This window comes from Asterias rubens, chromosome 11 (assembly GCF_902459465.1).
Source record: "Asterias rubens chromosome 11, eAstRub1.3, whole genome shotgun sequence".
NCBI lineage: Eukaryota > Metazoa > Echinodermata > Asteroidea > Forcipulatida > Asteriidae > Asterias > Asterias rubens.
The window spans coordinates 3954253-3977989 of NC_047072.1; the positions used below are offsets into that span (position 1 = coordinate 3954253).

Here is a 23737-nt window from a genome sequence, read left to right on the forward strand (position 1 = left end):
TTCATAAAAAAAAAGTTGTATCATGATATCAGGGTTTATCTTAGGGGTGGTTGATGTGGCCTTTTCTGACTTTTTGTGCTCGTGACCTTAACAGTCTGGGAAAAAAAACAAAAAAAATAACCAGTTGACTGCTGGAACAGTTTTTGGGGGGGGGGGATTTTTTTATTTTATATATCACAAAAAAATTGGCCAGTGGTTTCCCTACGGGCGGTGAGCCCATTTTGACACATTTCTGATCCATATATTAGTTTCATTGACAAGCTCTGTCGAACAATGTTCCTAAATTATTAGTAACTTAAACTCGGCATGCAAAATTATAACTTTGTATCTATCTTTGGTTGCCCAGTAAACAGACAAACGAAAGCCAACCGTAGAGTTTTCCAGTTCCACTTCAATTCAGGCATGCTTCAATTCATCATTTGTTTCCCTTATAATGCTTATACAAAGATTACAGGCCATTGAATTCACATTATTCTCCCCAAATTCTTGGGAGTTGGGAAAAATCTAAACTGCTGCCGCTCTTTGAGATGTCTAAATGTCAAAGTGTGCGCACTGCCGACTGCACACGTGCACTGTGCAAAACGCATTATTTTCCACAATGAGGAAGAAACTTCTTCGCAGCATGCATTCTTTTTTTCTTTTTTCCGGGTGGAGGAGTACTTTTTCCCCCATCACTGACACTTCGCCTTCGATCGGCGTCAATGTTGCATAGTATAAACACACGGCGACGCCGAACAAATTCGAGCCGAACACGTGCGTTGTGTGCACGTACATGTACATGTACACATCCCATAGAGTTATATATAAGAACTAGAGGGCGCACGAGTGATGCTTCGTGCACAAACGCCACGGGACCGCAAGATGACAAGCGCGTTATTCTGCACGCCCGTTGAATATGAAATACACGTTTGAGGTTTTTTTTATTGAACGCTCACGCGATGCTCTTTGTTCAACTTACAAAAGGGCCGCACAAACACACGCTGTGAGAAAGCTGTTTTGTCAACTTAGAAAATGGCCGCCTGCTCGCATACCGGGGCTCGTATATAGGCCAGTGTGCGCTCTAGTTCTTATATATAACTCTATGACACATCCATGCATAAGGCTGTACATGTACTATACCAGGTTGACCCAACTGGTATGCGCCATTCCCACCCCCTCTGTTGCACATTGGTTTATTAGTTTTCCAGCGGGAGTAAGAATTTTAAAAATAATTCTAAGCACAACCTCTTTTTTGCCGAAGTGCATAATGATCACTCAGATGTGGGGTGTTTTTGATCTGTTGTTTTTGCACTTGGGGTCGAACGAATAACAGTTGATTAAATTGAGAACAAAATTGTCCGTTCGTGCTGCAGTTTTAAAACACAGCGATATAAATTTAGCTTTTTGCGTACGTTCTGCAGAATATCTCGTACCAGCGTACTCAGGGATGAAAGTGCGTACATGGTACGCAAAATGCGTACAGGTTGGCAGGTCTGCATTTTATAACAAACGGTTACAAACGCTTCCGATCCAAGGCAACGTGTTCCTTTAATTAAAGCTTATCATTGTATTAGCTCATTCAACTCGAACAAGTGATACATTCTTTGAGTCTAATCTATTTTATGTGGATTTACATGTACAAAGCAATATTTGATTTAAGTTTCAAGTCAGTACGTCATTGCAAAAAGGAGTTATGACCATTATTTTAAGGTTTTCATTGTTTCAGCTCATTAAACTGGAACCAGTGATGCACTCTTCAAGTTTTATCTTGTCATATGCATCTTTATGTAAGAAGCAACATTTGATTTCAGTTTGAAGTCAGTACATCAAGGAAATAAGTAGTTGTATATTCAAGTTTGTCATTGTTTTAGCTCACTCAACTGAAACCGTTGATTAATTCTTTGAGTTTTATCTATTCATATGAATCTACATAGAAGAAGCAAAAGAAGCAAGTCAGTACTACATTGCAATCAGGAGTTATGACTATTTATGTTTTTCATTGTTTCAGCTTAAACACTGTAGAACTTTGATTTTTTTTTGATTTTTTTTTTTTTTAATCAAGAGGACAATGCTGATGGAAAAAGCTTTAAAGTTTTGGTTATTTCAAAAACTTTAAAATTGTTTTTTTATTCCAAAAACTTCAAAAAAAAAAATATTTCCAAAACTTCAAAATTTTTGGAAAACATAGCTGAAAGCTACCCAAAAATGCCTGGCAATTATATATAACGAAAAAAAAAAAAATATTTCCAAAACTTCAAAATTTTTGGAAAACAAAGCTGAAAGCTACCCAAAAATGCCTGGCAATTATATATAACGATGTCACTTGGGCCTGTTCATACCAAAACAACTCAACTCAAAGCCTTAAACTTAAACCAAAACTTTAACATTTCCAATAACTTTAACGCGGACAGCCGGCCGGACGAACGGACAGCCGGACGGACGCCGGACAGAAATTGGTATTACATAGGCTCGCACTGCTCTGCAGCTCGCCAAAAAGTACACTAAACAAAGAGACAAAGGACACAAATACAAAACAAAACTGTCATTATATCTAACTATGTACAATATAGGCCCCTTATATTAATAAGGGAATTAAAGAGTAGGCGACGAGTTCTTAAACGGCCGTTTAAAACCGGCAGGGTCATGGCCGTGTGATAAAGGCCCAAGCTGAAGGCGAGGGCCTTTACCTCACAGCCACGACCCTGCAAGGTTTTAAACGGCCGTTTAAGAATGAGTCACTACTCTTTTTCCCATTCATAAATGCCCTTAAATATGTTAAAACGCGAAATAATCTCACATTCATAAATACCTCAGACAGTTTATATATTCTTTTTGGTTGAGAGCACGTCACGTGGGTGTGTATGACCAGTAAAAAGTAATGAAACATGGGCATGACACGCGAGCTTGCACCTGTGCTTATAAGACAGTATTTTCATTCCTATTGGTCGAGAGCAACGGTCGGGACAGTTGTGCCACATCACGCGATACGCCAGACGCGAACAGCATTCCCTTATAAGGAGTTGTTTACCCAAGGGCCTTACCATTTAATAGCCGGAGGGGTGTTGTGTTAAAAGAAATCATTGAACAACTATAATTTTTGCATTTATTTTACTTTTTGACCAAAAAGGTATTTAAAAATGGGAATCAAAGTGTGTTGAATCGGTTTTCAACTAGTGGTTTAAACCCGCCGAGGGCTGGTTCTTGATAATTTACCACGACTTTGTCTCGGTAAAATTATGAAGAAACTTGGGTTTAAACCACTAGTTAAAAACCTCTTTACCACACATTGATTCCCTTATTAATATGGATTTGTGATTTAAGGATTGATTTTGTAGAACTTATTTTGCAATGAAATAATCATGTTCAACGATCGGTCGGTGACACAATTGTAAAAAAATCCAATAAACTTTGCCCTGCATCAGCCTCTATTTGCCAATGTGTTGACACTCGAACAGCCTGAATCCAGGGCTGTGTAGAGCATAGAATCAGCACTCATGACATTGTGCAGCAATTCCTCACCCGGCTCGTGAATGTATACAGAGTTAGAGTCTAGCCAAGCTTTCGGTCATTATAAACGAGGCAATCGCAGCATGCGTAATGTTGGTTAGGTTTGACTTTTGATGTGCTCTGTTGTTGTACTGCACATTACACTGTGTGTAGTACTGGATGTGTGTGTATAATATAAGAACTACATGTAGTGCATTGACAATCGTGTAGTGCAAACAACATTGTGGGGGTCGGTGGATACTCACTACCAAACACCATGTGGTCATTTGCATGCGTGCGTGTTCTAACGATCCTATACTGACGATCACGGTGGATTTATGTAATATGGTCAACTGTATCAAATGCTGCTAATAAATCAAGCAGCATGAGTTACGTACATGTACATGTATGATACAGTATCTAGCAGGCCCATAGCCTGTTACATGTAGAAAACATTATTTTCAGTGTGGCTGACTCAACACTGTGGGTTTGCCCGCAAGATTGTTCTCAATTAGGAAAGATGAAAATTGCATAAAGATTACTCTCTCCAAGGTTTTACTTAACGTACGGTGTCATGTTGATATTGATGGCATTTCCTTTCATTCCGGCCGTTTGTCTCTTTTGATGTTGATTGTTTTCTTGTCCATTTGAATGACTCTGAAGCCTGTCCAATACTTGACCTCTTCCTTGACCTCCATGGTTTATTTCACACCCTCTTCCTCTGCTTCTTTTGAAAGGTGAAGCTTCACAGCAATCAGAAGTGTCATCAGATAAGTCATATACATCTCTAGTGATATTTCCAGATGAGTTCAAAGCATGACTAGAACTTGCACATGTCACTGATAAGTTCTATAAGCAAGGAAAGAAATATACTTGGTTATTATTTTTAAGAGTCTCTGCCTGTAAGATACCCAGGTTGCCCAGTGGCTAGAGGCAGATCGAATCCTACAGTATGTTTTGGCAGCGGGTACCGCAACGATAATAAGAGATGTTAAATTTGCATCGGAATAAAGAATATTACTTGTTTTTTATGGAAACTGGGTTAGCCAAAGTACTCTGTCATGGCGTACAACTGGGTACCATGCAGATGAAATGATTAGTGTGTCTGACACTCACAAGGCCCTTCAGTTGCTTATTAAGAGGTTTGAATAATTCTGTAATAAGTGGTATTATTTTTCAAAATTCAGGTTCTTTTAAGTAGGCTTACAAAAACTTAGTAAATAAGGGTCACAAGGCAGCGTATCTAATAAGACTACAATATTAGAAATGAGATATCTCCTGTGTTACTTTTGAAACTTTGATATGCTACGAAACTTATTATTAAATATGGTTCAGAAATAACGTGGAAGAAAAGTGACAATCAAGCAGAAGTGTTTCAAATGAATTGGTTTAAATTTATTTTGAATGTAAATAGAACGTACTGCTAATGATGCTGTTCTAGTTGAGCTGGGTTGATTTCCTCTATACATCGAACAACCCTGTAACACCCTAAAATACTGGCTTAAGTTAACTGGTCAACCTACAGACTCCATTCTTTATAATGCTTTTCAAGATGACATTAGCTTAGGGATTGCGGGGAAACCGTCTTTGTTCCTCAAGATACAGAATACCTTTGGATTGGTAAAATGGAATGTGCCTTTGAGTTTGTCAGGAATTCGGTGTCAACGTGTACTTAGTGATGCATTTAGACAAGAATTATGTAATGTATTTATTTGCAACTGGTTTGAAAGATAACATGATGATTCCCGGGGCTCTTCTACCCAAAGAAATAAACTTGGGACATACAGGACGTTTAAAAGGGATTTTGAGATAGAGCCATACCTATGTTATTTGTACAATCCTCATATCATCACTTCTTAGATGTAATAGATGTTAAATTTGCATCGGGATAAAGAATATTAATTTTTGGTTTTACCCATATACACCGATGTGTGTAGCACTGTTACTCAGTACTTTCCCCGAGTCCTGTGAAAAAAAAATCCATATACAGTGCTACACACATCGGTGTATATGGGTAAAACCAAAAATTATTATTCTTTATCCCGATGCAAATTTAACATCTATTAAATCGTTTGCAGTACCCGCTGCTAACATAGGATTCGAACTGCCTCTAGCTACCGGGCAATCTAGGTGGTCTAGTTGGTATGACATTGCTCTAGAATTGCAAGGGTCGTGGGTTCGAATCCCACCCGAGTAAAATGCCTGTGATTTTTTTTCACAGGACTCGGGGAAAGTACTGAGTATACAGTGCTACACACATCGGTGTATATGGGTAAAACCAAAAATTAATATTCTTAGATGTAGTTTTTATTGTTTGAATGACACACAGGAGTACCCGCCGTATGCGTCACATGACTTATACGCGGGTTACTCAAAATGAATGAACCATGTCGTGATTCATTCATTTGAGTGCATTGATGCATGTCAGTATAAAAGCAGCGTCCTTAGCAACATAATCCAATTCAGGCCGCTGCTTACTCTGCTGTAGTGTTAGTGTCGCATTCGGCAACAGCGTACTTTGTATGGGTCATTCCATGTCAGACCAACGCACTTTTTTACCTCATGTCTTCTGATTTTGATAAAAATTGCTGTGCTTGTAGGTCCTAATGAGCAATGAATGCACACCAATTTTCAGCCCGATCAGACTTTCCATGTGGTCAGGGCAGAAACCACTAAAATCTGACATTTTTAGGGTAAAATTTTTTCGAAACAAAATTCTTTCCAAGATGGTAAACAAAAAATGTCACCATGCTGCAACTCTGACTTCATCGGAAGGTTAGCATGCCCGTCGTGTGCTATACGGTTAAATGGAAATCGCACAGTTAGCACAAAATCTGCTGCTGAGCAGCTCTATTAAAATGGGCACTGAAGTCAGAGTTGCAGCATGGTGAACAAATTGTTCTTGAGGATTTCTCAGAAAGTTACTATGCATTAATTTGTTGTTCAAGATTCATCACAGGGGGTTAAAGTAAGACTGCATAAGTTTGTGATCTACTGAAGAAAGGCAGACAGCTTCTCCATCTCAACCTTGATGTAATCTCTAACTGGGATCACTAATAATCACAGTGGTGCACCCGAAAGGGGGGGGGGTGGGGGACGATGGGTCTGGGGTATTGATCCCAGCCCCTCCAAGGTATTCAATTTGTTTGTTTGATTTGTTTTTGTTTTACAATCTTCGAAAGAAATTTTTGGGGAAAATATGGCCCACCCCCCAAAAATAATAAATCCTGGGTGTGTCACTGCAGATAGTTTAAATTCTGATTCTGGTTAAACCACATCAGCCCTCAACAAGAAACAAATCGCAAACCATGAACACTTTAAGTAACTTTAGAAACAGAAGAGTGAGGTTTGTTGGTGGATTTATTATGTAAAGTATATAAATTGACTAGTTTGTGACCTAACAACTGTACAAATATAATAAAATTGTAAATTTTGAAGAGCCCAGTTGTTTCTTGGTTGATTGTGATAGAGGAAAACATGTTCTATCAAGTGATTTTTATTTCATAATCATTGATTTTTGGAATGATACATTATTTCAAAAACTGGGTCAAAGGTCACGATAACATATTAAAGATTACAATGACCTACATTTCAGAAAATTTATTTTTGACAAAAGAACTGATTTGAGCATGCAATTTTCATCAATTTGATACCAAATTTGCATATATGTGATAAAAATTGACATGGTTATGACATATTTTTACCAAAAAGGTGGTATTTTACCCTAAAAAATTCAGATTTTAGTTGTTTCTGCCCTGACCATATGGTAAGTCCGATCGGGCTAAAAATTGCTGTGCATTCATTGCTCATAAGGACCTACAATCACAGCAATTTTTATCAAAATCGGAAAACATGAGGTAAAAAAGTGCGTTGGTCTAACATGGAATGACCCATATACGATATTAAGTTCCACATTATGGAACATATTATGTTTCCCTTTTTCTTCTGTTGGTTTTTTAATTCTTTGTTGACAGGCATACTGAACGCTGACGTCTGCTACAACTGCAGAATGCAAGGACACTGGTCCAGAGAGTGCCCATTCCATATCGATAAGACCTAGAGCCAGAGCTGCCCACTCACTTGGCTACACTACAGCAGCCCTAAGTCAGCATTAAAGAGGCAAACACATTTGACAAGTTTGTATATGTATTTAGAGGTACGATGTGACTAATAATCATGTAAAACAACGTTCTTGAAATCTGATAAATTTATGGTCAAAGAAAGACATGCACAATTTTGGTACTAATTTTGTTCATCTCAATTGATCATGTCTGTGTTATGACTGGTTATAATATCTCGTTTAAGAAATGCCGCCCCTTGGTCCTTCCGAATTAATAATTCAGCGTTAAATGAAAAAGTTTTCGAAATAGTTTTTATCATGGAATTGGTTTAATCTCAAACAATCGTACAAAAAACAGAACCCTCTTTCTTTGTGGGTCCCTTATCAGTAGCTTATCAAGCAACTGGTAAGAAACGATTGATTCTAGAGTTAAGCAGACTGAACAAATTCGTTCAGAAACTTCAAAATTGGAAAATAAGGTTGCAATATCTTTCACAAGATTCTCTAATGTTCTATAGTCGAAATATATCTCGACTAAGTCTGGGAACCCTATCATATCGAAATTTCACCAACAGAAATCTTGATACCTGCATGCTGTTCTTGATCATATGATCCATGTTAATGTATAAAAGCTGGCATTTTTATTTCCTTGGCGGCCATCCTCTGTTTTTGGCCGATTTTGTGATCTAGTTACTTAACTTGAATTTAGGAATGTAGTATATGAAAGGCCCGAATGCATTTAAGAGGCAAACTTGTTTGACAAGTTTGTAGATTTATTCGAGGTACGATGTGATTATTAATCATGTAAGATAACGGTCTTGAAATCTGATAAATTTATGGTCAAAGAAAGACACGCACAAATTTGGTACTAATTTTGTTCATCTCTATAGATCATGTCTGTGATTCTGACTGGTTATATCTCGTTTTGGAAATGCCGCCCCTTGGTACTTCCGAATTAACACCGATAGTTTTTATCATGGAATTGATTTCATCTAAAATAATCATAGAGAAAACAGAGCTCTCTTTCATTGTGGTTCCCTTATCAGTAGCTTATCAAGCAACTGGTAAGAAACGATTGATTCTAGATTTAATAGATTTAAGCAGACTGAACAAATTTGTTCAGAAACTTCAAACTAGACGATTGCAAAATAAGGTTGCAATTTCTTTCCCAAGATTCTCTATAATTCGACTAAGTCTGGTTACCACCATATCGAAATTTCATCTAATGATGCAAAGTAACTTCATGGTTGTACCACCAGTAGTCTTATGCTGTTCTCGATCATATTTGATACATAAAAATGCGTAAAACCTTACATTTTTATTTCCTTGGTGGCTATCCTCTGTTTTTTCTGCCGATTTTGTGGTCTAGTTACTTAACTTGGATTCAGGAATGTATTATATGAAAGGCCCGAATGCTTTAGAAGAACAAAGAAATAAGAATTCCTTACTATAGGGTCTTCAGTATTCAATGATTTAGTTTCGTGCTATACAAATAGATTGTACTCAACATGTTTTCTTACTGTATAATCTTTAAGATAAGATACTCTCAACCCTTTTGGTCAAACTTCCCAAAATGTCTTACTTGTGAAGAAACAAATTTTCAACTAAGCTGTATTAGCCAAGACCCCTGGCACATTAAATAGCACTTGTATAACTGTAGAAATCGTTTTCAATTATTTGAAAGAATTAAAAATTGATATAAAACTTTCAATTTAAAGCAAAATCGTCGCAGCTTATCTTGTTCAAAAGAAAAACAGTGCCAAACTATTAAACCCTCTTGGCCTCTGCCATAAAATAGATACATCAATTCTGTATTCACTGTCGGTACAAAATATTATACACAACAACAGTCAACTCCACAATCTCCCAACGCAAAAAGAACCAATTTCTCTTGACCAGTATAAACAAACGAGTTGACAAATTTGGGGGTCCGATTAGCCTTTTGTATATCAGAATAGCGTGTTATGTTTCATTGGAATCGCCATCACTTTTTAGACATGAAATGACACAACTTTAAAGCCAGCCACATTTCTGACTTGCCAAAAAGAAATTGGCTATCCATTCTTTATCCCCATATCAAAAATAGACATCTTCAGAGATGGTTCAATAACAGTCATTTCTGAGTGCTGATAATATTACTCTCCGGTTTTCATCCCAAAGTTATACCTTTCAAATGCAATCCTACAAATGGGAGAAGATGTATTTGTGTCTATGGCACTCCCTCACCATGCAAAACATAAAGTGAAACTGTTTTTCATGCGTAGTAGCGCAGCGAAGTAGCATGAAACAAGGTTTAGGTGCTCAGCACATAAATTACAAGTTGAAGTTGGGAGATATACTGGTGTAGTATTTAAATATCGTATTACGCACTGCTTGGAGGATGTTGAAACAGAAATTTGTTTTATTTGTTTATGCCCAATGTTTACTGTATTAAGAAAGAAATTGTAAGATAACATTGGTTAAAGTTACACATATTTTAGTATTTTATCTGATAATGACAAATGAGTCATTTGAGTTCTTAAGGATAAAACCCATTTTGAATTGTGTTATGAAGTATATATTTCCTGCTTTTATGTTAAAGGAGACCCAAGCATAATTTAATATTTTGTTCTTGCTTAACCTCTCCTTCTTTGTTATAGAATAAGTTTACATGTTGTTATTGTTGTAACCCCTTTCCCAGGGTATGGGGTTTGGTCCGTTTTAATATAATACAATTATTTATATAATTTGATATAATACAATTGTTGTTGAAACCTTGCCTGTAAAAACTATTGAACAAGTTCCTTAAAAAATATCAGCTTAAAATACATAACACATTCTTCCAGTTTCATAATAGTGTTCCCGCATCTATACACACGTTAAAATTAAAAAACAGCGATGATTACAACAATGTTTGCGAGTAAATAATATTATTTTGTTCAGTGATGTGATAAAAGTGCGTTAAGAATGAGGCCCTTGGTTTTGGGTTACCTTGGAATGCCAGTTGATGCTTTTAGCGGGTGACATCTTTGTTGATGGTACTCTCGTTGATCTGATCACATAGTCGTGATCATTAATTATCTCAATATCGCTGCTATACCTGTATAAAAATGAAGAAACAAATTAATTGTATCGCCACCATAGAGCTTTAACTCCCTGTAATACTCGCACAAATGTATTGATGCCGTGAGAGCGCATCCATGTTTTTTTGTACAATTCACTACAAAAGATTGAAATTTTGTACAGCAGGGCAATTCCACGGTAACTCGTGCTACACTTTATGGTGTACTTTTTCGTATTTCAGGCTCCAGTTATTAAACAATATTTGATTTGAATCTTAATGTTTTGTATTTTGAAAGCCAACATCCAAGGCTAGATCCTCATAGTAATTTGACGAGAAAAAAATTAATTGTGGTATGCATGGGACAGCTCTGAATATCGGTAACTCGTGCTACGAGCAGAGGACATGCTAAAAAATTACCCATTTTTATTTTGTGCTTATTTCGTAACTCGTGCTACAGTTTGTCCAGCCATTAAGGAAGTACTATTATTTCACAAACTGTCAAAGTTTCTTAAATAGAATTCCTCAGCAACTTGTAAAATGATCAAATATATCTTTTTTAAGTAAAAATAAACAATTTATAACACAAAAACAGTGTATTTGTACAAAATGTACATATATGTGACAGTGACATCACAAAGAAGAGTGAAATACATGTATCCATAGTTTGCATTTTTGATCAGTTGAATCATGGAGCAATTGCTCCATGGTTGAGTTTTAACTTACAACAACTTATTTTGGCATAGATGAAAGAAAAGTTCTTTTCAAGTAGCCTATCTGTTCAAGAATCTTGTGAAGTTCGGACCAGGGTTTTAACGTTCTTTCACATTTTTACTCATTTGGTTTTTCAGAACGTTTTAAATCATCCTTTCTTAGAGTCATGTTCTTTTGAGTCATGTCCACTTTGGCTTGGAAATGCCCAGCTGTTGTTCGGCCTGTTTGCATGATAGTGCGTTTGTTCACTTCTATGCATCATCGACCCAAATATTCAGCAAATGTGAAAGCACAATCTGTTGATGAGCTTACAAACTGCAAGCGTCGTGTGCTTCCATATGTTCTCTTTTTAAAATTAAAATCGTTCTGTAGTCATGCACCATATCAAACATGTCCGCACCCAGGGAGGCTTCTCTATACATGGAGCAAGTTGGCGCTCTAATCGATAGCTCTATGATTGCCACTTTTCCCCTTTAATATCAATCTTACATTGCCTCCTACATGTACTCAACATGTACCATATTTTCCTGCGTCTTATCTAACTTTTTAGACCCAAAAAACATCTGTGCGTCTTATCTTTCGGTGCGCCTTGTCTGCTGACGATTGATTTTTTTTAATGATCACTGCGTAAATTAAAAATACCTTCTTGTCCAGTTCAAATCAACGGTCTTTGTGTGAAGAATCCTTACTCAATAATGTGGTCAAACAGGGCTATTCAGACAATGAGACCGTATTTTTGTTTGAACAATGCCGCAATCCCCAGACCGTCCTTTCATTCCAACAATGCCGAACGTAGTGACCCCCCATGACTGTGCTTTCATTCCAACAATCGGTCCATGGTCCAACAGACATCAGCGTCGTACAAACGTTTTTCTGTGTGGCCAGGTATTTGTTCCGAAAACGATTGACAGTCAATGGCTTCATACAAACGTCATTCACCCAACCTCTATTGTGTGGTGAACTTCAAAGGTTTTTATTGTAGAGAATAATTAGCTCCAAAGTGTGCTTTAGGCTTAACGTATTATTAAAGGATGGGATAATAATTTAATTTTGTATTTGCCTCTTTTTAGACCTTTGTGATTGATAAGTGCTTTGGGAACTTAACGTGTCATCTTTTGTAGGACAAGAGTTTTATATTGTTACAATAACGTTCAAATCGTATATTTATTTATTGCCTCTTCTGAGACGTTTGCCTTAAAAAGTATTATGGGAACGTAATCTTATTAAAATCATAGAAGGATAGGATTTGTAATTATGGTAAAGAGGGTCTTGTTGTAATAATAATTTATATTTCTGGGCTTGTTTTCAGAGGGCAAGCTTGAAAGAGATTCAGCGAAGATTTTGTCAAAAATATTCAACCACCCCAACTTGTCCGTCAACATGACAATCGGCATCATTTTGAAACATAGGTCAACAAGGTTCTTCCATTCACAGCACTTTGGTTACGATCCTATAAGCTAAAGTAGTAGTCCCAGCCTATTTCTATACCATTCGCCCAGGTAATAGTTAATAAGCAGGACAGTTCTTTTCAGAACTAAGAAGTCTCCCGAACATGCTGACACCCGAACAATCTACTCCGCGGCAGTAGAATTTAAAGCAAGACAGTTCTCTAAGAAAAAACTCTACCTGGCAAGTAGATACACACATGGTGTTACCGCAAACCAAATATAAAAGGTATTGATCCTTAAAAACAAAATCGTATGAACGGGATAACCAAATTATAGGTTTGGAATAATGGAAAAGAATTTTATAATAAAAAACCCATATTCAACAACTTCTTTCTGGATACTTTGAATGTTTTTTGTAACAATTTATCTGCATTATCTTGACCTTCAATCTCAACAAAGGTTTTTTTTTTTAGACCTCTTTATTTTCCTTTCATCTTCCTTTCTATATTTCTGTTTATTTGTTTGTTTACTTTATTAATTGATTGATTGTTTGATTGATTGATTTATTTATGTTTATTAACCCTTTTTGGGGGGTGTACTTATGTTGGAAAAGGAGATTGTTTGTTTAACATTTCCCGGCTTGTGTTGTTATTTTATTTATTTATTCATATTCACATACTTGATTTACCTATTTATCTGTTTATCCATATATATCCATCCATACATTGAAATATTTATTACTTTGTTTCTTTTTACATCTACTTATTTGTTTGTTTGTTATGTGTTAATTATATTTTATACAATTTGATTGAGTGGATGAGTGAATGAATGGTGGATAGATAGATGGATGAGTGCATGTAAAAAAGAAATAAAATATCAATATTATTTTTTAAAATTCATTTAGCTATTTATTTGCTAGTCTAAATTCTGGTTTATTTATTATTTTGTTGATCAATTGATTGGTTGTTTGATTGCTTTATTCATATTTAATCATCCATTTATTGTTGTAAGAGTATTTTTGTGTTGGAAAATGAGATTGTTTGATTAACTTTTGCATTGCTTGTGTTGTTATTTTATCAATTTGTCTATTTATTTATTGACCTATTTTTTGTTTTGTTTATCCATCCATATATTGAATTATTTGTTGCGTTATTTCTTTTTACATGCACTTTTCTAATTATTTATTCATTTATTTCTTAATATACACATAATGAATGTTTATGAGTGCAATGGTGCGAATATGTTCATGAGTTGAAAGATGGAATGTTCTATTCAACGAGGCGGAGCCGAGTTGAATGGAACATTCCAGCTTTCAACGAATGAACATATTCGCACCATTGCACGAATGAAAAACATTCATTATTTGTTTTATATAACATCCAAGTAGAACTTTGTCATTTTGATTGAAAGAAACAACTTTCAAAACAAACAATTTCAACTGTAGAAGCCGAATGCTAGTAATTTTACTATGCCTTCTTGCAGTAACACCTGCTGCGTTACCAAAGACACGCGCACGCAGTGATGTTTTTACTCAGCTTTTTCGTTCCATCCGAAAAGTACCATTGCACGCTGGCAGCGTGCCAGCGTGCAATGGTACTTTTCTGATGGAACGAAAAAGCACGGCGAGTGACTCAGTGTGCAATGGTACTTTTATTTGCTATCACGTGACGGACAATCCTCCAATCAAATGGCAAGGATCTGCTTGGGTGTTATATAATACTTTTTATATATATTTTTTAATTAACTATTTATTTATTTATCTATTTATTTGCTTGTCTAATTTCTGGTGTTTGTTTTTGGTTTTGTTATTTTAAGTTGTGCTTGTGTAAATCAGTATGAACGGTTGTTGTTCCATGCTGCAATGTTAGGGGAATTTTTTGGTTTCATGAGGGTGGGGGAGTTTGCGGTCGATTCCGCTAATAGGGTCCAAGAATCGTTTTTACGATTCTCTAATATTTCATTTAGCTCACTGGGTGCAGACTGTAGGTCGGTGCTCATTTCATTCCGCAGTAGTAAAAATAATCAATCAGGCAGTCCGCAAGTTATTCGCTTGGCGGCTGCGAGGGATGTGGGCATATGTCTGGTAACAGCTTTACGGCATTATGTTGGGGTTCGTCCACAGGGCCGGGGGTTTGTTTTGTTATTACAGCGGCGCCCGCCCCCTCACTCGGTATCAGTTTAATGCCATTCTAAAGAGAGCACTCGCTTTTTGCGGGCTCAGAGAACAATGCACACGAGCTCACTCCTTGCGGATAGGTGCAGCTACAGTGGCAACAGGGCCTTTTGTCAGGATTTGACCAATTGTATTGAGGGGTTAGTGTCAATTTAAAGTTTTTAATTTGTGGCCTGGGATTTTTCTTCGGCCCAAGTAGTGGTTTTGGTATTTTGTAGTAAGGCGTTAGGATTTACATTTTTTGTTCACCTGTCTTTGTTTGGGGGGGCGCGCTTTGCGCGTTTGGAACTTTTGGGCTGAAAAATGACAGGAATATTAGTGATGGCGACTAGGCTGTCGGGGAAAGTTACTTGTCATTCTAATCATATACCAAATATTATAATATTCATTATTAATAGTGCCTTTCAGTTCCCAAAGGCTATTTTACATTTCCCCTCGGGCGTTCCAACTTGGGGAATTAGAATTATGCCATGGGTACAATACAGTAGGTAATTCATCAATTGTCATTTTATTAGTAAATAGCGCCTTTCGTTTTCGTTAGGGCTAGTTTATCCCCTCGGGCGTTCCAACGTGGGGAAACTTTTAATTGTTAACTTTGTATAGTTAATAGGGGTGTACCTGTACCAAATTACATGTAGATTAATAATAAGTCAAGTTTATCCCCTCAGGCATTCCATTTCGGGGGAATTTAGGGTATATAGGCCTATTTAAATTGTTTGTTTGTAATTTTAGGCAAGGTGCGTTATGTGTGTGTGGTTTTCTGTGGAGGTCATGTAATGTTCAGGCTAACATGGTCAGGTGACCTATCGTGGTATGTTTGGTTTGGTCCTTGTAAACAAAATGTACATTACATGTTCATGGGATATGGAAAATGAAATCCATATTGGAAGGACAAGGTTTCGTCTTTTGGGGGGGCCACAATTTGTGTTGGTTGGATGGGCGAAGGCGTCCATTTTAAATGTGAAAAGTTGTATTTTAAGCATGTTTTTTTTTTCAACATGCAGGTGGTTGTGTGTATGTTTAGTCGGTTTGCCCTGTGTTTGGCATCCGGCTCCTTGCCAAAAAATACATTTTATTACAATCTTTTTGACTAGCAATAAACCCAGCTTTAAGCTGTGACCGAAATCTCAGAAATGGTGTCTGTTAGCAAATAATTGTGTCCGAGTATAATTCAATGATTTTGGCAAACAAAAATGCAATAGGAATTACCTCTTTGTAATATTCTTAGGCCAAAAAAAAGTTGGATTGCCCTTTCACCAGATTTTTTGCTTGGGTCAATAACTTAAAAGTCCTTAATTAACTTAAATGCAAATTCGTCATGTGCTATACTTACCCGTTTTCATTAGCATTTGTTACTTTCAGATCTGTGCCAGTAGGACTAACATTTGTGGATGTTGATTTGAACTGCTCCCCAACATTTCTATCCACTTCGTTTAATGCTGTAGGGAAAACAAGACAGAAGATGAAAACCACTGCACATCGAGATCAAGCATAAAAAGCATGCATTACAGCTTTTGTTGAGAGCACCTTAATCTTGGAACATGAGCCAAAAATAATACTTTTAGTCTAAAATTACATCAAAATAATAATAATAATAATAGTAAAAACTTATAAAGCGCACAAATCCATAAAAGTGCTCATGGCGCTAAAATACAAACAAAAGCATTAAAATAATATACAATAACAAACAAATTAAATCGTAAACCTAAGTTGAGAGAAATCTAGAACATGTGGTATAGAATACAATAGTATTAACACAAATGCAATATTTAAGAAAACATCCTAAAAGGTCAAAAAAAATAACAAAAATTAAACCATTGAATCAAATGCCTGTTTGAAAAGATGTGTTTTAGTTGTTTTTAAATTGGGTCAGAGAAACGGATGATTTAACTAGTGCAGGCAATTTGTTCCATAGACGTGGTGCAGCATGTGAGAAAGATCGGTCTCCCCATGACTGATTGGATATGGGCTCAATAAGGAGGCTAGAATTGTAAGACTGGAGTTTGCCAGGAGGATTGTATGAGCCCAGCAGATCATCAATAAATGCAGGGGCATTTATTGTATAAATTTCTATCTAAAGAACAGTTATTACTGAAAATGTTTTATCTGTTGCAGTGTTGGGCCTCATTGTAGTATAAACAATGATTGTTCCTTGTGATTTACTTAAGCTATTTTTGAATTAAATATATTTAACCCACACCTGTGACCTGTGATGCATGCTATTGTTAAATCGCTCCATTATTTTGCACAAATGACGCTGGGTACAACCAGAGAGAACTATTCAGTATTCACCCATTGTGCAAATGGGTGAAACTGTGCATACTAGACTAGATTAGATTAGATTAAATTAGATTTATTTATTTATTGTCCATGTTAAATAACATAGAAACTTGGCAAATACAAGTTTACACAATATTTTGTTGTTGTTCTGCGCCTCGGAATAGGGTCTTGTACACTAGATAGATGGCGCATTATAAATGCATTATTATTATTATTATTATGTAAATTACAAAATAAGTTAAAGGAACAATAGGGTCTTGTATACTAGATAGATGGCGTATTATAAATGCATTATTATTATTATTATTATTATTATTATGTAAATTACAAAATAAGTTAAAGGAACATTACAGAATTTGTTTTGCATGCAAAAAATTTGCTGGCAGTGTAAGCACTTTATGTAATCCACCATATATATAAACTGACAAACCTGTAGAAGTTTGAGATCGATCGGGTCATGAGAGAATAGTGACAAAGTGACCAAAAATTTTGCATTGCATCGATGCCAAAACAAAAATGAATAAAACGCTCACTGAGCGATAAACTATTACTTTGCTGCCACTTTCGCACCCGATCCATGATGCCACTGTCGAAGGAACGAGCATAGTTCCTGAATGTCGTTCGTCAATGTACCATGTTTAAGCAGTGTTTACTGGAGTGAAAAAGCTTACGTAAATTAATACATACAAACAATTGACTCAAAAATTAAACAATATCGCGCCATTCGTGCAAATAATGGCGATCCCTTTTGCGAACAGTAAGCAGAGGTGTGAAGGCGGGTTTCTGGGCCTCAAAACCAGATAGCTCTGGGCAGGTGGGGCTCGCAAGCCTTGGAGGGCAGCCCATCCAGGAGAAGGAAAACTCTGATTTCAAACCTGCGCAGGTGGGGCTCGTTAGCCATGGGAGGTAGCCCATCTGGAGTGAAAAAGCTTACGTAATACATACAAACAATTGACTCAAAAATTAAACAATATCGCGCCATTCGTGCAAATAATGGCGATCCCTTTTGCGAACAGTAAGCATGGGTGTGAAGGTGGGCCTCAAAACCAGATAGCTCCGGGCAGGTGGGGCTCGCAAGCCTTGGAGGGCAGCCCATCTAGGAGAGGGAAACTCTGATATAAAACCCGGGTAAATGGGACTCGTTAGCTCTGGACAACAGCAACCTGAGTAGGGAGAGTCGGCTGCACTCTCTTGCAGAGGGAAAGGAGAAAGCTTATCATCATGTATGCAGCTTCCTAAACCTGTAGCAAAGGGCGGATGAGGAGGTTTCCCAACGACCAGCAGCTATATCAGGAGGAGTTGCGACCCCTGGTATTATTCAGCAGTTGAAGTCAATGATGAAACAAATTATCACAAATCCTATACTTCCAGCTCCGAACTTTATAATCTAACTTCTCGTTGAGTTGTATGAAATAATGTGGAATTTTTTATGACCTTTCGTTGAGATTTTTGAAATTTTGTTTGTCTGACTACGGGGGGGTTAAAAATCGATGTTTTCATATCGTAAACAAAATTTATTTTAATGAGTGAGTGAGACGTCGCGTTTTTTTTAATCATATTTTTCTGACGTTTATTCCAAAACAGGTCGTAAAATTAAGCGTGAAGGTCGTAAAAAATTCCACATTATTTCATACAGGAAGGTTGTATGATCTTGGTTTTTATTTTATTTTAAATGTTAAGATTTGCTTGTTGGGATTATTATGATATACGCAAAATCGAAATTTACTCAACATTCCTCAATTCGTTAGAGCGGGTCACATATATCAAACACAGACCTCTACTCGGGTTCTCCAAGCTTAGCGCCAAAATCTGCGCTGGAAGACTGAGGTTTGCAGGGCACTGCTATCGCCACCCTGAGCTACCAGCCAGCAAGCTTGTGCTCTGGGAGCCCAAGCAAGGTCAAGCCCAAAGAGGTCGAGGCCATCTGACCTATGTCGATCTGCTGAAAAAGGACACTGGATTTGTGACAGCTGGGGAAGTGTCCACATGCATGGGGGACAGGAAGACCTGGAGAAACCTCAGCCGTAATATCATTGACCGAGGACACCACTCCAAATAGAAGAAGAATGGAGCGATTTTAACAATAGCCCGACCCAGGTGTGGGTTAAGTGGCATAATGCCCTCGGTGAGCGCGCCATTCATGGGTACCACCGGCGCGCAACTCAGCATTATCCTATACATGTACATAACCACAGAACAGGTTTACTTTTTAATTTAATTTTTTTTTTTTTTTCAGTACAGGGTTAAACCCGTATTTCCATTATTCAGTGCATTGTCATTTTTCGTAGAATTGTCAGAATTTGTACGCACCGGTCTTCTCAGCGTCGGCCATGATGTTACAGCGCTGCTTCAATAAAAACAACATGTGGAGACAGACTACCTAGGTTAGAAATATTTTATTTGCCAAGTCATTAAAAGTTTTTAAAAAAAAAGTTAACTGAATATCATGACTTCAAACTAGGTGCCTAATGTTCCCAAAATTTATTTATTCAGCAATTTATTTTCCATTGAAAATATCTGCGAAACTACGACTGTAAATAATAAAATTAGCACCTGTCGGTAGAAATAAAACAATTTCGGCAACTAAGGGAGTCTATGTGCGTAGATCTTTTTTAGACACGTTACAAGTCCCGCGGGTAAGGCATTTTGGCCGCATAAACTACCGTAGTTTTCAATTCGTGCCATGGTAGGAACTTCTACTAGCTATGCTAGTACACAAATTCGTGCTATTACACAAATAACGGAAATACGGGTTAGACTCTGTACTGTTTTTGCAGACTATATTTTTTTAAATGATCACTGCAAGATTAAAATTAACTGAACTATCCTTAAAGGGACACACCGGCTCACCATTTATGCAATTAAGGGGTGTAGAATCATAAATAATGTTTTTATAGATGGTTGCTGTAAAAAAAAATCATCAAAATGTCAAGTAATTAGCGAAAAATGATTTTAAAAAAACAGAGCGGTAAAAGGCCACCGTGAACGTGTTTCCAGCCGTTGCAACTGTCAAATCTTTGTGACATTATCGCACAATGTTGTAAGTAGACTGGTGCTTTGTTTATAAATAGCAACGTTGTACTATGACGCAGCATAAGGCTCCTTTACGCGCATGCGCACGAGCGGAACCGGAAAACACACACGTACGGACGTCGTATCCTCCTCTTACCAGTTTTCACGGTACTATGCCTTTTTCTTTGAATTGGGAAAAAAATAATGATGCCATAGGCCTATATCACAGACATTAAGAACCTATAGACAGACAGTAGGGGGCGCCAAACTGTAATTTTGTACTTTCTCAAACGGTGGGCGGAAGTTAACGCACGACCCGCTGCTTTTAGTACACGTTTTGGTATAACCTTGAGGCAGTGCCCACACCGTCTTAATTATATTTTATAAATTTGCATGAGATGATGATCCGATGCGGGATTGTAGCCTTAATTTAATATGTGAATCAACACTTCATAAATAATCCATGACTGTTTGCAAATGTTGGGCATTGAGGTTGACCTGTTAAAATGTCATGTTTACATTTTTTTTCAGGGAAATCCAGTCTAAACTCGGTTTGAAACGCAAGTTCATACTATGGCCCTCTGTGTTGCGTACGCTCGCGTCGAACGCACACCAAGCAATCGCGTATCAGTAGCACGTAAGTCTATGCGGTACGCGTCATCAGCACCCGGTGTGGCGGTTTCAGTCTTCCGCCGTGTTCAGTTTTCCGGGTGACGTAGCCGGACCTTTCAGTATGTTGTTCGAACGGTTTTAGCTTTCCGGCGTGTTCAGTTTTGCGGGTAACATAGTAAGACAAAAATACCACCGCCAGTACCTTGGCGAGGTCGTGTAGTTCTCTCAGAGACCCCAAATTGTTTCTATCACAATTCTTTCTGTTTAGTCACATTCTCTTGCCCTATCTTTACACGTTTTCATGCGTACAACTTTAAGCAGGTCACACTGCTTGTGCCACTGGTAAAATACAGGATAGTTTGCTTGGTCTTCACACCAAATTCTCTCATACGATCCACGCGTTCGCCGCTCGATGTACTCGTGGACGCCGCCATGACAGCTACCGGAGAGTAGAGTAACACGGATGACTCAATACGGCACAACAAATTGACTATTTTCGCTTGCTGTGCGCAGGCATCGCATGACGTCATGTTACTGTATTTGGTCATTCGGAAAACTGAACACGGCGGAAAGTTGAAACCGCTACACCGGTGAAGCCATACATGGAAGAAACATCTGCAGTGACTACAAGTGTTCTTTGGGACTCTGTATGACTCTATAGCCAGCAGTTGTCTTAATTTTATTCAAAATATTTTTTTATTAAATTTTAAAAATTACCATGGTAACTTGCAAATAATTAAAAAAATAAAAAAATAATAATAAGTGTGAATAATTACTGGCTTTTAAATCTGATTTTTATTTATTTTTAATTTATTTGTTGTCTTAACATTTATAATAAAGCGTATAAATAAACAGTGATAGTTGAATCAACAAGCTGATGTTTATATTTTAATATTAATAATAATATTGATATATATATATATATGAGGGTTAAAAAATAAAAATCTCCAAAAATATTTTAAAATGATATAAAAGGCACATGGCTTCTTTAAGCCTCTGTATTTTTTTTTCAGAATGCTCAGCAAAATATTCAGTCATATGATTTGATTATCATGAATTGTGAACTGAAATAGTGTTTGATGAAACTTTTTCGGTGGGCAAATATGTTTATATGGCCTCATCATTATGACATATTTTTGTACCTTGTAGAAATGCCTAAAATACTAAACTTTTTGCATTTACAAGTGCAAATAACCAGTGGAGCCTTACGTGTTTCTAAGTTTTGGTCAAGGGAGAGGAGACTCTTTGCTTGGCAAATAAAACCACAATTATTTTTATCTAGTGACTGTTTACATCGCGCACAGAGAGGTAAAATTTGCCACGATTTTAGGGACACAGGACCTCCTACGATATACTGATCATAGTTCATTCATACCATCATATTGTGGAAACATACAGAGCTCAAGCACTCGATAAGTTTTACAGAGTTTCTAACTTTATTGCGCCTTTAAACCAAATTTGAGGTTGTTGTAATGACCAGTCCATATTTCAAAAAATTCAAAGAAGATGCCTGTACCATAACCATACATAGACTAGCACTAAAGATCGCGCAGCGTTCCCAGTTTGCTCCCGAGCTACCTCTGCGCAAATTTTGAAACAAAGTTAGGCCGTGTCCGAAACGACGACTTCGGCTACAGCTACGTCTAGATCAGCGCGTCTACCAGTGTTGAAGAATAGGCAGACGCGCGCGATCTAGCCGTGGCTGTAGCCGAAGTCGCCGTTTCGGACACGGCCTAAGCGCCGTAAGAAAAAGCATCTTGCGCGAATTACAAAAAAGGACATTTTCAGAGATAGCGCACACCTTCACCTATTTGCGATAACGTGTGCCGACGGCGGAGCAGCCGGAGGGTTACGAAGCATGCTCGAATGAAAAGGGCGAAATGGTCAAACACGTACAATTTCGACAGCTTGTCAACAGATTTGCTCAATTTGTACCACTTCGAAAATGATGACACAAATTCTATGAACACCACCGTTGGCAGGAGAGGAGGGTTACGTTTATCGCAACAACTCAACTAGCGCCCACCAAACATGAACCCAAAAAATGGGGGATCGAAAATACATTACAAATACAACATTCAATAAATCAAATTAACAAGTGAATACCTACCAGCTATGAGAGATGAATTCATATTTGGTCAATCTGAAGTAACAGTTCAGTGCATTATCAAAAGGACAACTGTTTTTGGTGAATCATGGAGGAAGTACCAACATGGTATAATATTAATATTAATAGAAAAGTGACAGTCTGTGGATGGTGGTAGTAGCATGGATGGTGTCGTCTGTATGGGAGTTTATCAATTGAGGGCGCCGTTTTGCGGATGGGGTTCTCAGATCTCGCTGTGAGATGTAGTTTTAAAGGCAGTGGACACTATTGGTATTTTGTCAAAAACCAGTCTTCTCTCTTGGTGTATCTCAACATATGCATAAAATAACAAACCTGTGAAAATTTGAGCTCAATCTGTCGTCGGAGTTGCAAGATAACTATGAAAAAAAAAACACCCTTGTCACACGAAGTTGTGTGCGTTTAGATGGTTGATTTCGAGACCTCAAGTTCTAAACTTGCAGGTCTCGAAATCAAATTCGTGGAAAATTACTCCTTTCTCCAAAACTAGGTCACTTCAGAGGGAGCCGTTTCTCACAATGTTTTATACCATCAACCTCTCCCCATTACTCGTTAAAGAGTAAGGTTTTATGCCAATAATTATTTTGAGTAATTACCAATGTGTCCACTGCCTTTAACGGTTCGCTGTGTATCCTCCTACTACTAGTTTTCAGGGTATTACGCCTTTTTCTTTGAATTGGGAAAAAATATTGATGCGATATATCAACCGATGCCCTAATTATCTTCAGTTGTTTATATTAAGTATGCAAACATAAATTAAAGCTTGATGGACATTGAATTTTCACACCACACAATGACTTCGAAGCTTCGAACAACTGTTCCCATTTGTTTTGAGTTTTTCCTGTTTTCAAGGCAAACGAGAAAGAAA

The 23737-nt window shown here is 37.3% G+C and overlaps 1 protein-coding gene across 1 annotated transcript in view; it reads right to left on the reverse strand.

The window, feature by feature from the left end:
- LOC117296962 overlaps positions 1 to 23019 on the reverse strand; it is a 77162-nt gene extending 54143 nt beyond the window's left edge. Inside the window, exons 1-4 of the mRNA XM_033780066.1 lie at positions 22855 to 23019; positions 16174 to 16279; positions 10496 to 10604; positions 4034 to 4314 (exon numbers count right to left, since the gene is read on the reverse strand). Coding sequence (XP_033635957.1) covers positions 4034 to 4314; positions 10496 to 10604; positions 16174 to 16279; positions 22855 to 22876 — 518 coding nt within the window. The 5' untranslated portion in view covers positions 22877 to 23019. The remainder of the gene's footprint in view (positions 1 to 4033; positions 4315 to 10495; positions 10605 to 16173; positions 16280 to 22854) is intronic.
- Positions 23020 to 23737: the final 718 nt, after the last annotated feature.